Consider the following 18,458-nt stretch of genomic DNA (forward strand, 5'->3'; position numbering starts at 1 on the left):
TTAAAAAACAACATATTAGAACAACCAGGAAGAGTTTTTGTTTATCTGTGTGTGGAGTAAATGTGTGGAATGGATTGAATGATGAGTTAAAAAAATGTACAAACGTAAACCAATTTAAAAAACTCATTAAAACAGAGCTTATTTCAAAATATGATATATAAGATGACTGTTTAATAGTCGATAATGTAATTGATGATATAAATAGTAATTAAATAATTGTACATGATCAAACATGTAAAATGGAAACAAGTTGTCTCTTTTTGATGTTCTGACAGTTAATTTACTATACATTAACAGATATAATACATTAACAGATATAATATAAGATATTATATCTTCTACCTGCTCCTTTTCGAACAGAAAATATAACATTTGCATGTCACATGGGCAGAATAATTTGTTCTACATTTTTATTTCTTACGTTTGTTTTATTCTATTTTATTTTGTTTTCTTTTTTCTTGATTGTCTTTTCTGTCTGTTCGGAAAAAAAAAAACAAAAAAACTCCTTAGAATAATGTTCCATGTTTCTAAAATTTGGTCTGATTGATGCTGATTTTTATTCACAAACTACTAGCTATTTTTTATTCTGTTAATCTTTACAAAATTGTTTAAAAGCAAAATTCTGTTTTTAATTAAAAAAAAATATTTTTTGTTTTTTGACTTGGACGTCATGAAACGTCAAAGTGATTGTAAATTATTTACAAAATATGTCATTCCTTTCTTGGCGTAACAGTCAGAATGCAGAGATCAGATATGGTTGAGGACTTTTAATTTGTTAATAGTATTTTACTGAGCTGGTATTGGATGTTCACTACCAGCTCAGTACAATGACTGAAAAATTGATTGATAGGTGATTAATAGGTGTGGTAGGAAGCAGATGAAGTAATTAGTTGAGATCTAGAACAGCGGTGGCAAAATAAATGCAGGCAAACTGAGGGAGCAGACTCGTTACCACAAGGGGAGCTGAACTCAGTGAAACTACAAACTACAAAGGGAAAAAGACTAACGCCGGTCAAAGAGAAATAAATCCAAGTTCACGAAAATAAAACAACATAAGAATAGACTAAGAAACTAAATACAAAAAGAATTAACTAATATGGCAAGACCTTTCTGTTAATAATAAGACCTTGATATAATATAAATGAACAATAAGCAGCAACAAGAAAATAATAAACACACAATCATAAATGAAAGCCAAATCCCAAACATACAAGAATTGTAACAATACTATACAGTTTAGTCTGCAACATATAAAATATTTGTGATTTTTCTAAATGCAACTCATCTACAGGTTCTAGTCCTGCATTTCCCATCATCCAGTGAAGGACTGAGGAGGAAAAAGAGAGACTGGGTTGTTCCTCCCATTAATATTGTAGAGAATTCCAGAGGACCTTTCCCTCAGTTTGTTGTGCAGGTGAGAGAAGTAAATGTTCATGGCTGACTTATTAGATTCTGATGTCAGACCAGGAAATAACTTACAATAGAGGAATAAACATCAGAAGCATAGAGGCAGGAAGTATGAGAAGAAAGCAAAAGGAGGCAGTCAGAACAGTAAGGCTGTGAGGAGTAGATGTATTGAAGATGAATGAGTTTGAGTACCCTACCTGGGGTCAGTTATCCAAAGCAGAAGGAACTGCAGAAGAGAGAAGAAGGGCAGGTAGGGAGGAGAAGGTGGAGGGTCAGTGTTGATGCAATTTGTGTAAGAGCAAAACAGTGTGTGTACAAAATGGCAGTTAAAACTTGGACATAATTTGGAGATGGTGGCATTAACAAAAAGGAAAGTGGAGCTGAAGGTGGAAGAGCTGAGTATCAGATTTTTATTTCTAGAGAACTAAATGTAGAGGACGAGAAATCTCCATCAGCTCAGGCTAGAGACGAGATGGGCTGTAATGGTTTGGACATTTATGGAGGCTGTCTTTAAATATTGTAAACATAATTGTGTCTGTGGTTTTAACAGTCTGGGTTTGTTTTGTGCAGATTCGTTCTGATGCTGATAAAACTAAAAAGATCCATTATAGCATCACTGGTCCAGGAGCAGATCAGCCTCCTGTCAGTCTTTTCACCATAGACAGAGACACCGGTGCTCTGTATGTAACACAAGGACTGGACAGAGAGAAAAAAGACAGATATCAGGTAAGCATTTACATCATTTGGTGACCAGACAAGGAGAAAAGTGGGAGAAACTTTGTCCTCACGGTTCTTTTATACTGTCGGATTCACACTTGGCACTTACCAAAATTTTAACAATTGAATTAAGAGTTCTTCATCGATGTCTGATGATCTCATTCTGCAAAAAAAAAAGAAAAAAAAGAAGATATAAATATAAATGAACAATTCAAACTTGATAAAATTCATACTCTTAACAAATGTAAGTTCATGTTGTATTGAATCCGAGGATGTAATATTGGGATGTAGGACTTGACACTTTTTTTCCTCTTTTTTACACAATGGAAGAATTTGTATTTTTATTTAAATTAACAAACGGACTAATATTGGTGTGTTTACAGATACTGGTACATGCTGTGATGGACGGTTCAGCCTCTGCTGAGGAGCCTATGGAGATTTTTATAAATGTAATTGATCAGAATGACAGCAGACCTATTTTCACCTTCTTGGGAAATGTGGCTGAGTCTTCATTAATAGGTATTGTTGTTCCATGTAACTTCAGTCCCATAAAACATCTGACCTGAGTGATGCAAATAAACCAACATTGACATCAAATAAACCACTTTCTATTACACCTCCTATTGAAGGTGTAATAGAAATTAAATTAATTTTTTATTTACTTTGTCTAGAATAAAAAAGGCTCATGTGGGTTTTTTAATGACTGGACTAAGAATCTGAAGATATCAGATGGGATGGGCATTGGAAATAAGAAATAGTCTCTTAGAATATTCTTATTTTGTGCTTCATAAATTGAATTATGAATGAAAGGTTTTGTGACGTCATTAAATAGAGGGTGGAGTTCTTTCAGGCCTATTAGAAGTTAAAAACTGCAACCACCTTCTGAAAAATGCATTCAATTTCTTTTTATGTGATTCTTATCTTCAGGTTTTGAGGTGATGAAGGTTACGGCTACAGATGCTGATGAGCCAGACAGTGTCAACTCAGATATTGTGTATCGTATTGTGAGCCAGGAACCTCAGCAACCAAGTCCATCCATGTTTGTCATAAACCCAGCTACAGGAGCCATCAGAGTCAGTGCAGCTGGACTGGACAGACAGGTGGGCTTTTAAAAACTTTTATCATAGAGAGTCTTAAATAATTTGTGGACATATTGAACAAACATGAATTTATTTCGCCTTTTGTAATTTATTGTAACAAATTGGTTTCTAAAGAAAACATTTGATAGATATGACAACATGACATTATTATTAAGCTACTACATGTAACTACATGTAATCGCTGAGAGCTTTCTAATTCGAATTTGATTAAATCAAGTTTGATTTTAACTTATCAAACTATGTTGTAAATCTTTACGATTTTTTAAAAGAACTCTTTCCTGTAATTTCATTTGAAATAAATTAATATATGAGCCTGAATATCCTGACAGAAATACCCTGAGTATACCCTGGAGGTACAAGCAGCAGATATGAGTGGGGAGGGACTTATTGCATCAACAAAAGTAATCATCTCTATAACTCCTGGCACCGAACTCCCTGTAAGTACAACCCACAAACCTTCTACAAAATGCATACTGGACAAAACATATCAATGTTTTATTGTTAGCATTACGAGTGGAGAGATAAAGTGACAGCCAGATGTCAAAAAGTTGAACTGTTTGAAAACAAAGAGTGGAATATGTTTAAATGACCAAAATGTGGTAAAAACAGTAATTAGCATCAATGTTCCTATTTTGCATTTCATTAGGCTGCACAAGGAGGAGGGAGGAGCAAGAGGGATGCAGATCCCAAGATTCAACATTCTTCTTCAGAGGACATGTTACCAAATCTGTTACATCTTCCAGTAGGTTCAATTTGAACAGTGGTGTCCAAAGTCGGTCCTCAAAGGCCGACATCCTGCATGTTTCTCCATGGTTTAACGCACCTGGATCAAATGATGACTCATTAAATGGCCTAAGAAGAGCATTGACTTGTTGAGGAGGCTGTTACTACCACCAGGGAGAGAACTAAAACATGCAGGATGCTGGCCCTCGAGGAACGACTTTGGGCACCACTGAATTAGAAGAACTTGTTACTTAGAATTTAATTTTAGATTTTGTTTTTTCTGTGGCTTTGTCATTGGACAAGGTGTTTTACTGACCGTTTGTCTGGTTTTCATGCAGATATGTTTGTCTTTCTGAATATTTACACATTGCAACACTATAATTTTCTTAGCACAATAATAGTCCCATACAACATGTTTGTGGCACTCATTTCTTGTATGTAGTGCTTTTATAACAATTCTGCTCTTTGAATGATTTCAGAAAACACATACAACAAAACCCAGTCTGTTAATTGGCCAAACAAGACTGATTATATCATCAACTTGTGGGTTTTCTTTGCAGTGTCCCATCAATACAAGTCAAGATTGAAAGGAATTGGACTGACAGAGGAGATTGTTGTAGATTTCAAATGAATGTTTGACCTAAAAGACACTCCAGCAATGCAAACACTATTTGCATTGCTGGAGAAGAAGTGGAGGTGGTTGAGTAGTATAAATAACCTTTACAACACACTGACATGGAGACACAACAGTGAAGTGTCCACATGAAGGAACAGAGTAGACTAGACTTCTGGAGGAAGTATTTGTCCTTCAATGTTTGCCGCAAGTTGCGGCAGATCTTTAAGTCTGTTTTCTTTAAATGCCATTCTGTTTTCCTCAAAGTCTGAAGAAGGGATGAGGAGAAGGAAGAGAAGCTGGGTTATTCCTCCCCTCAGTGTTGCTGAGAATAGCAGAGGACCGTTTCCTCTAAAACTTGCTCAGGTGAGAGGTAGATGGACCGTAAATACTTCTGAACTAAAAGAGCTGTGCGAAGAAACACACAGTGGTTTAATAATAGTTCTGATTTGTAGGTCCGCTCTGACAGAAGTACAGTGACGAAAATTATATACAGGCTCCGTGGTCCAGGAGCTGACAAGCCGCCTGTAGGCCTTTTCCTTATAGACAGCGACTCTGGTTGGTTGGAAGTCACACAAGAACTGGACAGAGAGAACCAGGACAAGTACACAGTAAGATATTCTGTACCTTTATACTGCTGTCATGTAACATTTTTGAATTCTCTGCGGTCTACCAGTAGGTCAGTGTATGTTTGATGGTCAGTGTTCAACCCCGTCAATTCATCAATAAAACAACTGAGGACAAATTAATATGGAGGAACAATTATAAAATTATGAAAAAAAAATGTTTAAAATAAAATAATAATAATAATAATTTACACACAAAATGTCCTAGGATCGAGCACTGACTAGAGGACCGCGCCCCCTTTTTAGCTGAGACTTTGTTTCCATCTCTTCCGAAGGCTTTTTTTGATTGTGCTTCTTTTACTTTTGCCTAGTGCATTTCTATTGAATTTGATGTAATAAATTATTGTCACCTTCATCCATTGTTTTTAAAACATTGCTCACTCCTGCGATTACCCTTTTTTTCCTAGTTTAACTAGGTGGTGTTGCTGTCTATTTCAATTTTTGTTCATTTATAATTACCACCACTTGGTGGCCGGTAGGAGAGTCATCCAAGGCAGGCAGGTCTTAGGTGAGGGACCAGATAAACTTCACTTGGTTTGGTCCCTCATAAGACCCCTTATAATGAGAACCACCAGTGGAATTAGTGTTCCTTCACCATGACGTGGCTCGCCGGGGCCCCACTCTGGAGCCTGTCCAGGAAGTGGGGCTTATTAACAAATGCCTCGTGGCTGTTTTTTCACCTATGGAGACAATCGTCTTGCAGGAACACCGCTAAAATATTTTGCACAGAAAGTTGGATAGAAAGTGTTAAATGAGGCAGGAAAACCAAACTGGAACATCTCATAAACTCTCATGTTGAGCAACGTCCCTCATGAAGTGAGCCAGTTTCACCTCCACAAAGGCCTCCAGAAGGAGGAAGTGATTTAAAGATTCACACTATTTGAGTAAACAGTGTACAATAGCTCACCAACACGTCTGTCTAAGGAATGGTAAAAATATGTAACTATCAGTAACTGCTATAGAGTCTTGAGTTGCATTGTCTGCTGAAGAAGCATCACACTCCAACACCCCACTTCAAAATGAAATTTGGGAGTACTTCATCAAAGTTTCACAACAAAAATCACAGGAACGCTGTTGCCAGCCATCTGGAGCTTTCAGTCTATTTTGACAAAAGTTAACATGTACTACAATGTACTAACCGTACATTTCTTTGCAGAACAGTTTTTATGTGATCATTTCAAACCACCCAACATGAATGTTACTGACACTCTCCTGGTGAAATGGGCTATGATGTTCTAAACATAATTGCATCTCTGCAGTTAGAAGCACTTGCAGTGGAAGAAGGACAAGCTGAAGCATCGGAGATCATTGAAATAATTGTGAATGTAATCGATCAGAATGACAACAAACCAGTTTTCAGCAGAGACACCTATGAGGGAGAAGTGCCTCAGTCCTCAGCTGAAGGTATATACCATCAATCTGATATGAGCTTGAAGAACATGTTTATTGAACACTTCTCTGTTAAGCCTTTCACAATAATCAATAATCAATAAATCGTATAATAAATTAAAACGAGATCAATAATTTCCTTTTGCATAATTTACTGTTTTTCTCTTTTCTCTCTCTTTCTACCAAAAACTGGATGACAAAAATCTTCTATCTGGTTCATTTGTCTCAACTAGCCCCCCTTTTTTTCTGAAAAGAAATAAAAGGGCTTCATAATTGATTTTATTTGTGTTTTCTGTTATTTTATTTATGTTGTATATTAAAAATGTCTGAGTTCCAGGGTTATATGTTCATTAGAATTGGAAGTTTATTCATCTTTGAGAATGTGTTCTTTCGTTACCATTATATTACTTGAAAACGGTCTCAAAACAACAATATTGTTGTTTATTACAATAACTTATGGGACAACATTTGCTATGACAGACCTAGTCTTTATGCAGGTAAATCAAGAGGCTGTTTGCAGTGACCTCAGGCTCGTAACACAACAGTGTCTCAGTTCATTCTGGATGCTGGAATACACAAATAATTTCATAGCTTATTGCTACATGCAGGAAATGGCTGCAGAAATGCCTTTCAGAAATACACTGTCTCATTAAAACACTGTCTGAGAACATTTAAGTGCAAATATACCAAAGTATTTCAACAAGCTATATTCATATTTATAGACTTCTGGCCAAAAATCCATCCATTCATCCATTATAATACATGCTTATCCCTAGTGGGGTTGGGATGGGTGCTGGTGCCTTTTTCCAGCGGTCAATGGGTGAGAAGCAAGGTACATCCCAGGCATCTTGCCAAAAATGTCACCTTTAAATGAAAATCCAGATTTACATCTAAATATGGAAAACAGGAAGTCCCAACGAGAAACCTTTAAGCACTGGCCTTTAGTGAAGAAAATGTGCAACTACATTATAATTAGAAAGTGTGCAAAACATGTAAATGACAAAATAGGAAAAAAACAAACAAACATTGCTGAATAACCCCCCTTTCTGTGATAAGTGTTAATTGTTACAGCACTGTCTTTGTAAGCCTCCAAAACATTACTTGACCTGAAGCACGACATGATACAGTCCACAACGGCGAAGTTACAATCTCAAAAAACAAAAATTAGTCTCCATGACAAACAGTATCTCTGTTTGTCATGTCAGCAAATCCTCTTTCAGATCCATCTCACTCGATGCCATATGCTTGTGCTATCACTGGAAAATTACCCTTCTCTGACAATCTGGATTCTGTTGCACATTCAAATGAGTTAGACCTGATGGTAAAAATATGCCTTTTTGATCCTACCAAGGTTGGCACAACTACCAAAACTGCTGGTAACATGGCATGGCCAGACTCAAGTAGCAATTTGGTCATGACTGCAGCTACTCATGAAGCTGGTAAATGGATGGCATCTTCCCCAGCAATCCATGAAAAGTCTTCATTCAGCAACAGTCAAGCTTTCCGTGTTCCTATCAATTTGTTATCGCATTCATAACCATGGAAAGCGAGTACAACAGACACAGAAGATTGTACTAAATCTATTAAATGTGTTTGCAACATTCATCTGCAGAACATATTTTGCACTTCATTTCAGATTTTGTATTTTTCTTCTCCATATTTTGTGGTGACCTGGACCTTGAGAGGGTTTTGTGTTTCATTTCCTTTTTTGTGACTCTTACCTTCAGGCTTTGAGGTGATGACAGTTCAGGCCACGGATGCTGATGAGGAAAATTCTGACAACTCCGATGTCTGCTATCGCATTACAAGACAAGAACCTGAAGAACCAAATCCGTCCATGTTTGCAATCAATATGGATACTGGGCTTATTACAGTCAATGCTACGGGGCTGGACAGAGAGGTGAGGTCTAACAAAACAACACAACCACTTTTGTAAACACAACTCTAGTAAGCTACCACTTTATAAAAACATGAGTGGTTCACCACGAGGCAAGTTCAACATAGTTGGCTCTCTGTTGTGCAGGCTGCTTTAAGGAATCCAAAATGCCAGTGATAATGTACAACAGGGAGATGATGTAGATCTGCTATTGTCTTTATTCCTTCTGCTTATAAAACTAAGAATGAGTAAAAATTAATGATCGATAGATGAATGAATTAATATCACTTAGATCCATAAAATGTTTCTGATGATGTAAAAGGCGCCTCAAGTATTCATACACACATGTTTTCAGATTTTGTCACATCACAACCTCAAACGTGTGTTTTTAATTTGGGTTTTGTGAGACAGTACTAACACAATGTAGTGCATAATTGTGAAGTAGAAGTCATATGTCAGATGGTTTTCAAATGTTTTCATAAAAACTCTGACAACTGTGTCACATATTCAGCTGAGTCAATATTTAGTAGATTGTATCACACCAGGTTGGAATTTGATGGCACAGGCCTTTTATAACACCCAACAGGTTTTCTTACAGGATTCTCCTGTGTTTAGCTCCATCTATCTTACCTACTGGTCACCACTCTACTGGTGACTCTACTGGTGACTCTACTGGTGATTGATTAGAAGAACTAATCAATCTTATATTTATTAGTTCAATAGAAGATCGAACTAATCAATCTTCTATTGATTGGTTGCACTTCCTTTTGCGTTACAGCCCTTAGAACCGTAAGTGTTTTTTTTGTTTTTGTTTTACATTCTGATGCAGTTTAGAAAGAAGCTATTTGTAAGTTAGTTGTAAAAATTGGACAATCCTGCATTTCTTTGCAGTCTGTTAGCTTTTTGTGCCAGTGGAGATTGTAAATAAGTAGTTGCATCTTTCTTCACAGAAACACCCGCAGTACACACTCACAGTGGTAGCTGCTGACATGAGAGGCGAGGGGCTGATTGGAAGAGCCAAAGTCATCCTAACTATAACTGATAATTCTTCCCCTGTGAGTACGACACAGCAAGCACTGGAGAACAGACATAGAACACTGTGGCTATCACCGAAGGCTTTGTGCTCCACAGACGACATGGCTTTGTTTTGCAGCATCTTGTATTGAGTTGACTACTTCAACAGAAATCTTTCAGAGTCAACATCTATTTGATATCCTTACAACAGAGTTTGGTATTGTACTTGTACCACAAATTATGATTAAAATATAAAATCATAGCTATACAACACTTTGATGCTTCAAAACATTAGTTAGAAAATAGGATCTTCATGTGAACATTTCAATCTGCACACTTTAGAACTAAAAGGATAACATATCAAACCTTAATGAAATATAATTCTGACAAAAGTAATGGCTAAAGTCTGAGCTTGTTTTATATCTAGACCTTCAAGTTCTCCACAATTGAAAGAGCATTATGTAATCACATGACTTGGAATAAATGAACTGTTGTCACCCACAACAAATATGTGTTGAGTCAAAACAACCAATAGAAAAGGGTCAGAAAGGGAGAAATACAGGCATTTCCATCAGTATGTTGGACTTGCATTGACTATCCCCATTGGTTGTGTTGACTTTGTTCTGGATCCGTCTCTGTACTGGTAGTCCTCAGCTACAAAATCCTCACTGACCCTGTGAAATGGTTGACCATTGCAGAGGATGAAGGCATGAACATGTTGAATAGTTCCATGCAAAAAAGAGTCCTTGTTTGTCAGGGGCAATGTAATCATCAGCTGTCACTGATGATTACATTACATCACATTATGATGATCGGAGGACGTGTGAGATGTAAGGTGTGTGCTCTGCTCACTTCCTTGCAGTTCACCTGTTTAAATTTGTCTCTTTTGTCTCTAGACAAAGCTCCAGATGCCAGATGGCTCTGTGCTCAGTCACTTCAGAGATTCTGAACAGAACTGAGGTCTTTCTATATGATGAGCTCTTCTGCTCCGGAGGAAACCTGACGTCAACATTTCGCTGTGACAAGTGCGCTTAAAAAGAATCTTAGCTTCTCTCCATTTACTCTTAGTTGGACTGTCTTTCAGGTAACTTTGCAGGTTTTCTTTTCCCTGAAGGTGAAGCAAGAATGTGATATTTCTGCAGCTGTTAGTATTGGGTAAAGGTTAAAGTTGCTTCTAATTATTTGTTCCTCTACATTGTCTATATGGAATGACTACAATAACAGGAACTAGATGGTGACGTACCTGTATGATTTATAGGGCCCTCCATTAATTTGTCATGAAATAATACAGTGTGATATGTAATCTGATCCTTTTATGTCTCTAATTTGAATGTCTCTTTGAATGTTCTTTAAGAACTTTTAAAGGACCATTCAGTAAATGTAAATTTAGAATGCGTAATGTTGCCTTGTTGTTATAAGACATCCAACATTTGCCCATCTTTAAGATTTGTGTGTTGGTGATTAGCATTAAGCATCGTGAGGGGTCAATCTAAATATAGCGCTGTTCAATAAATTAGAATATTGAAAATTTTATGCATTTCATTTTTATCAAACACATATTTCCACACAACCAGCCCAGCACCCCTCCCGACCCCACTAAGGGACAAGGGAGTAAAGAAGATGGATGGATGGATGGATGGATGGATGGATGGATGGATGGATGGATGGATGGATGGATGGATGGATGGATGGATGGATGGATGGATNGGATGGATGGATGGATGGATGGATGGATGGATGGATGGATGGATGGATGGATGGATGGATGGATGGATGGATGGATGGATGGATGGATGGATGGACATTTCCACACAGACTGATGTTTTCAAGCCTTTATTTCTGTTGATTTAGATAGTTTTCTGCATCCAGCGAATGAAAACATAACATTTAAAGTTATAACATGACATCAGACCAATAAAAATATTTTCAATATAGAAATGTTGAATTAAAGAAAGGTTTGGTTGTTATTTTTAAAATTCACTTTTAATCTGAGAAATAAGCCGCATATGAACCAATATTCTAATTTATTGAATATAGCTGTTGGACATAAAGGTATTTTCAAATGTGTATATGTCATTTGGCTTTGCAAGTTTTTTTAAACTTGCAAAGCTTTTGTGAAACCTATTTTGGAAAATAAGGTTTCACATAAGTCTCTGTGTGCTATTTCTATGTTTCATTGTTTACTGGGGATGTTTCAGGACTCAAATTTGGTTAAGCAAAGTCTTACATACTGTATCTTTCTCTAAATGCAAATAAAATTTTGGTTTGTTTTGTTTAAACTTACTTCTGAACAAGTGTCAAATGTCACAATACATTTTAAGAGATTTACCAAATTAAGCAATGAATTTTGAGTTATTACCAATGGGCTAAAATACCTACAGTGCTGGGCATATTACTTAGAAAGTCAGGTAAAGGTACGGTAAAAACCTTAAAATGGTTTCATCTTTTGTCGTAGCAGCACAATGGAAAATTCAAATAAATCCTATGTTCACCTTGGGGGAAAAATTAAACTAAGATAAAATTGTTTTTGACAAAGTTACAAATTTTTAACAATCTCTTTAAAAATCTGAATTGTATTTGAATTGCAATCAATTTTTATGAAGCATCAATGAAAACCAAATATCATCTCTAGGCACTATATAAGATAGACAAACACAAATAAAAAAAAATAATAATGGTCCAATCATAAAATAAGGTCAAATGTAATTACAAATATAGCAATTCTAATAAAATACTGTAACTATTTATTCCAGTTAGTGTCAAAGTCAATGACCCTGCAGCAAATCCTTTTCAATGAGTGGGTGGCAAAAGTGGATGTGGAATGTTATACTTTAAGCTTAACTTTCGTAAGTCGATCGGAATGTCTCATAACTTCTAATCAGTAATCAATGACTTTCTGTTTCCCTGGGTTATAAATATGATAGAGAGGCAAATTTAATTTAAGCCACCAGGTTGGACATGCAGTGAGAGGTGAGCACTGCTGAAGAACTGCAGCAAAACGCATCAGCTTGGTGTCAGCAAGTCTCCACAACATCCAGCAGACTCTAGACATGTCATAAAAGCCTATTCCATTCTACCAACACAAACATAAACATGTCTAGTTTTCTGAACTTTATAAGAACTTTACCTGAACCTTTGGGCATCTATTGATTGAAAATTAATTGATTCATACAGCGCTTCATAAAAACAAACCAAGGTGACCAAAGCACTTCACAGTAGAAATAACAAGGGAACAATAGAATTAGAAATAAGAAATTGGAAACAAGGAAAGTGGCACTATTCTGCATAGTATTTAAGGCCTTAAACATGGACTTAAAGATGCCTGGGTCAAAGGTGGAGAGAGGGCCTAAAACGGGTCAGAAAAGTCCAGTCCTCAAGGGCAACCACCCTGCAACTTTTAGATGCATCTCTGCTCAAACACATCTGGATCAAATCAACTGCTCGTAACTACAGAGCTGAATGAATTCTGGTCAGGGAATTCAGACATTTTGGAGCAGAGCTGCATCTAAAAGTTGCAGGATTGTAGCCCCTGAGGTCTGGACTTGGGGACCCCGGGTCTAAAGGGTGCTCATCAGGGTGCTGCTGTAGTGAAGACTCTGTCACCCCAATAATTTAGCTTCATCTGAAACAAACTTGATTTGATAACTTCAGCGACTCCCATGTCCAGAAAGTTTAGATAAATAAGGCGAGAAAAGACCATTAAGAACTTTGAAAAAATAAATAAGCTGGTTTTACTGGTTTTGTTGTTGCAAATGTCCAGTCACACATGGTGACACAAAGTTACCCAGTAAGTCAGGTGACTCAGGCTCTGTTGTTTTCCCAAAAATGTGTCTGCAAGTCCCGACCTGCCTGTGGGATTATTCTGGTTCTGCTTTGTTACTTTGAGTTAAATCCAAAGCTAAGTCTGCTGAAGCAACACTACAGTAAGACTCAAAGAATCTACAGGACCAACTCTTAAAATGACTTTTGAACGAAAACCAACGACACACACTGTTTGACTAAGATCTGGAGTAAAGCACATGATATCTTTATGGTTAGTTTTTGCTGAAAGCAAATTATTTTTGTCATACTAAGCATGATCTTTCATGATGACTGAGAAAGACTATTTCTCTTTCACCTCAGAGATCTTCCATGTACAGAAAGATTTAATATTATTATTTAAACAACAACACTTCAGTTTAAATAATTGAGGTGGAGCAGAACCATTAAGAACTTTAAAAAAAACCCATAAAAAACCCCATAAAACTTTCTAAAATGAATAGGAAGCAGGCATGCTAACACCTACAGGTGTTGGTCAATAGATGGGTGATGAGTGTTCTGGACATGTTGAGGTCGTTTTATTGAACATGTGGAATCCACAGTAATTAATTCTAGAGATAAACGCATGAATGACCTTCTCCAAGTCGATGCAATTTAGAAAAGGTTTAATTTTAGTCGCCAGCATGCCTAGGTGGGCCCCATGTGGGGAAAAGGAGGGCAGACCATATGGGTTTGTCCGCGGGTTCCACAATGGCCCCACATGGGCCCTATGCCCATGCTGGCAGGGAGCTGCAGATGGAGTAGCTGGATTTAACCACAGAATTGATTTGTTTATTGAATTTAAATTCCTTACCAGAAGTTACCCCGAGCTTTCAAACTATTTTATTTTAGCTTAAAAGGCAAAGAACTGAAGTCTGTGGTTGCATTGAAAACAAATGAAATACATTCAGATTTAAAAGCAAAAAGTTTTTTACTTCGCCACAGTCTAAGAAGAAAAAAAACACATTAGCCACACCTGGGTTAACAAATAAATGAGTTCATCTGCATAAAAGTGGAAAGACAATTTGTGTAAGGTTATAACTTCACTAGCTCAATTTTAATTCGATTAATCTAATATTGAGTTTTGGTCTACCAAACCCTCTAGGTGGCGTTGGCAGACAAGGATACATATGAGGGAAAACACCTAATTCACCGTAGAAGCTGACATTATCCTGCTTGTTACATCTGGGCTTGTCCAGCAGATGGAGATGAAGCCTGCAGGGTTTTTTTTACAGAGCTAAAGTCTGTTTTCAACACACCTTCAACTGACTTTTTGTTGAAGCTGGTTTTACTGGTTTTGTTGTTGCAAATGTCCAGTCACACATGGTGACACAAAGTTACGCAGTAAGTCAGGTGACTCAGGCTCTGTTGCTTTCCCAAAAATGTGTCCCTGCGAGTCCCGACCTGCCTGTGGGTTTATTCTGGTTCTGCTTTGTTGCTTTGAGTTAAATCCGAAGCTAAGTCTGCAGAAGCAACACTACAGTAAGACTCAAAGAATCTACAGGACTAGCTCTTAAAATGACTTTTGAACAAAAACCAACGACACACACTGTTTGACTGAGATCTGGAGTAAAGCACATGATATCTTTATGGTTAGTTTTTGCTGAAAGCAGATGAATTGTCCTTATATTATGCACACTCTGTCATGATGACTAAGATGGACCATGTTTATTTAAGTTCAAATACCAAGACATTCAGTCATTAACTCCTGAAATGATCCATTAATAAAAGCAGAGAAATTTAATCTCACAAAGCACCTCAGTCCAAATGTTGGACATCTTAACAAGTTTTCCATAAGGCCACACCATAAAAGTTTTCATGTATTGTAGTGTATCATTACATTTTGATCTTTTTATGTCTATATGGGTCATGAGTCTGATGAATAAATCAATCACGAAATGCTAAAAAAAATTTTTTGAAAACATTGGAGAACTCTGTCTCAGATTCTACAGGCCTGGTTGGGTTAATGTCCTGATTAGAAAAACATCAAACAAGTACAAGTTGCTTGCTACTGTTGCCTTTTCTACTGAGGACGTGTGAGTTTAGAATGCTTACAAGCAGATGAGATGTCTGTCCGTACTGCACAGCACTGAGGATTAGGGATTGTTGCAGGTTAAAGATAAAAGAGTTATGGTTGACAGAAACACAGAACAATGATTCCAAGCACATCAAACCTGAGTAGAACATCCACATAATCCACACCGATTAAAGAGATTGATGGGGACGAGGATTTCTGAAAGTTTCTGCTCCTTAAGCTGGTTTAAGTCTGGAGTTTTTCACTCATTACTTCCTTAAGTTGGCTGCAGGTTAAATTTGATCCTGCCTCCATCTGAGGCCAGAAATTCACATATAATCCTTTCTTTCATTTTCGTCACTCTGATTGGGCAGCTCCAAAACACTGGTATTACTCCCAGGCAGAGGAAATATGTTGTTAAAAGAATAAATTGCTTTCTTCTTCAATCTAATAGATGTATGAATAATTTTGAACCAAAGAGTATTTCCTTCAGCCTATTTTGTGTAAAGATCTGGATATTAAAACAAAAAGGTCTCTGATGCTAAAAGGGTTCCAGGTGGATCAATGTTGTTCAGACTATTTGTTGTACTTTATCTTCTAATTTTTTCCTGTTTGTTTTCTTTAAGTTAGATTCAGCAGTGCCTCAAAAAAACAACAACAGTCAGTCTTGAAACTGAAAGCACAGCCTGCAGCGATAACGATCAAACCGATGGGTATTACCGACAAGCCTTACCTGACGTGGTGTTCTTGGAACCGAGGTCAACCTCAGACGTGTCTGTATGTGTCTGCTTGCAGGTTGTTGGCAATGTTCTGTGTTCATAACAAAGAGCTGCAGTATTAGAGCCGTTGTTTTGGACTTTGGTTTTTCCAGAGCTAAAAATAACTTTCCCAATGACAAGCACTGAGAAATTAAAAGAAACAACAAAAAACAAATAAACATCTGAATATTTACACCAGCTTATTTTTACGACGACAGATTATGGCCATTGTAAGTCCCAAAAAAAAAGAGGTTTAAATTTCCTACCAAAACAAAAAAAATTTTTTTTACTTTTCAAAGTCAGAGATTTCCAAGATTTTCTTGCAAATTTCTGAGATCAATCTAAATGTTTCTGCAGGAAATTTACGTCACTTTATATTTTATATAATGAGGAACTGAACTGTAAAGAACAGATTAGTAGTTTAGTTAAGTTGAAGGTAGTTGTTCGTGGTTTTGTGCTAAGCAGGCCGGACTGCGGCCTGCCTCACCCTCTGCCTCCTGCAGTCTGAGTGACGCTCGCTGTTTTATGACCAGACTTCCATCCGCTCCTGTATCTGTTAACTTGTATCTGAAGTGCAGCAGAGCTGAACTGATACAGGCTGAGAAGAAACTACCTGATGTATTTTCTTGGTCGTCTCCAAGCAGGGCAACTGAACTGAAACTAAAGTGGAATGTTTGCTTTACCTGCCCTGCTCCCCTCTCTGCCTTAACAGTGGATTTGATCCTCATGTTTACCAAGGTCGATGACTGTAATTGTAAAGAGCTGCCCCACCCACAGCTGTGGACGCATGACAATAGACGGCATGCAGACTTAAAGATGCAGGGTGTGGCCTGGAGATTTGGTTCAGATACACACAGGAGCTGTGTAGCTCCTGTCCTCAGGCAGACTCACCCCACCACAGATTAGAGGGGATGTGGAATGTTGTCGTCTGTCCGGTCAGCCCAGTGTTTTACAGCTCATTCTGTGACAAAAACCAGTACTGCCATTAATATTTAAAGGATTTTTACTACTTAAATGTAGAAAGTCTTTGGAGAATAATGAATGCTTCTTTGTGCGTTCGGCAGCTTTGGAGCAAATAAAATTTGGATTGGATAAGAGAATCCTGAAATTGTTCCTGGCAACTTTAGGATGAAATGGTTCCAGTTGATTATGGGTTGGTTATATGAACTACCTTACTGACTACAGGTAACAAGTAAAACAAACAAAAAGACAACTTAACTTCAAGCAAAAAGCGATGAATATATCCTACTGATAAATACTACTATTCCTGTTGTGAGGATTGACTAAACAGCTGACTTTAAGGTACTAAATTCAAAGGACATGATTTGAGGAGGATGTAGAGTAAATGTCATTTGTACTCATATAGACTTATTAAGGGACATTTTGTTGTTGGTTTTGTTTTGCTGATGTCCGTGAACATGAAGCTCATGGAACATGTTCCATGAGTTTGTTCCTGACTTGTTACTGAAACAAAAATTGATTTCAGTTTTACACAAAACATGACATGTTCCAGTTCCAAGTCATAGCAATCAGTAAGAAAATCTCCCAGATTTAGAAATTGGGCAGGAAAGGCTCGAAGCTTGCTCACCAGTCCTGCTCTAAAATGTCAAATGACTGCTGCATATTGACACAACATTTGCTTTTCTGTCAGTCAGTATGTAATTATCACCCAACTTTCTATGGCATTCACATCTTTATGTGATTAATGTTCCAACACTTCATGCTGTGCTTCTCCTACTGAATAGCATGAATACATTCTCCAGCCAAGCCAGACTTCCCTGAATTACAAGGACACGTCGGAAAATTCCACTCATTAGCATGGCAGCGCCTTCGAGATAATATCATATGTTCTGCACACATTCACCACTGCTACGTTTGCATAGTCATGTCAGTGAGCTGACACTAACGCAACCTGATCTCATGCTACATAATGCAGGTTAGCATTGATAAACAAAGGTTTGCATGAGAGGTTCAGCTGTATGTGCATCAGTCAGCTTCTCTGCACCAGGAGGTTTGACATCTGTAAGTGGGTAATGAGTGGATTGCTGAGTGGGTCACCGGTTCGGCAGTGTTAGCATCCCAAAGCACTGGACGCTCAGCCCAGCCTGACAACATGAAGATATTGAAGACATCAGACTTTGTTATTATTTCCCTTTGCTGAAGATTGAAGGTTTCCATCAGCCTTCAGTTCTCATTCCACTTTCTTGTCATCTTCATCGTTTGCGGTCTTGAAATAAATAGAGCCATGCTTCACATTAAAATGTGTTCTTTATCAGACAATTCATCTCAGTCCTGTGAGTTTATGTTTTTGCAACTTATTTGAGGTGTGTGGTGTCCTATCAGTCTAACAGCCCCCACCACACACACACACACACACACACACACACACACACACACACACACACACACACACACACACACAC

At 37.5% G+C, this 18,458-nt stretch overlaps 1 protein-coding gene across 1 annotated transcript in view; it reads left to right on the plus strand.

Moving 5' to 3' along the window:
- LOC103476553 (cadherin-1-like) overlaps window positions 1-10,998 on the plus strand; it is a 15,303-nt gene extending 4,305 nt beyond the window's left edge. Inside the window, exons 5-16 of the mRNA XM_008429000.2 lie at window positions 1,292-1,414; window positions 1,978-2,133; window positions 2,508-2,643; window positions 3,052-3,224; window positions 3,554-3,661; window positions 3,871-3,966; window positions 4,828-4,926; window positions 5,016-5,171; window positions 6,446-6,590; window positions 8,303-8,475; window positions 9,402-9,506; window positions 10,362-10,998. Coding sequence (XP_008427222.2) covers window positions 1,292-1,414; window positions 1,978-2,133; window positions 2,508-2,643; window positions 3,052-3,224; window positions 3,554-3,661; window positions 3,871-3,966; window positions 4,828-4,926; window positions 5,016-5,171; window positions 6,446-6,590; window positions 8,303-8,475; window positions 9,402-9,506; window positions 10,362-10,424 — 1,533 coding nt within the window. The 3' untranslated portion in view covers window positions 10,425-10,998. The remainder of the gene's footprint in view (window positions 1-1,291; window positions 1,415-1,977; window positions 2,134-2,507; window positions 2,644-3,051; window positions 3,225-3,553; window positions 3,662-3,870; window positions 3,967-4,827; window positions 4,927-5,015; window positions 5,172-6,445; window positions 6,591-8,302; window positions 8,476-9,401; window positions 9,507-10,361) is intronic.
- Window positions 10,999-18,458: the final 7,460 nt, after the last annotated feature.

This window comes from Poecilia reticulata, linkage group LG15 (assembly GCF_000633615.1).
Source record: "Poecilia reticulata strain Guanapo linkage group LG15, Guppy_female_1.0+MT, whole genome shotgun sequence".
NCBI classification, from domain to species: Eukaryota; Metazoa; Chordata; class Actinopteri; order Cyprinodontiformes; family Poeciliidae; genus Poecilia; species Poecilia reticulata.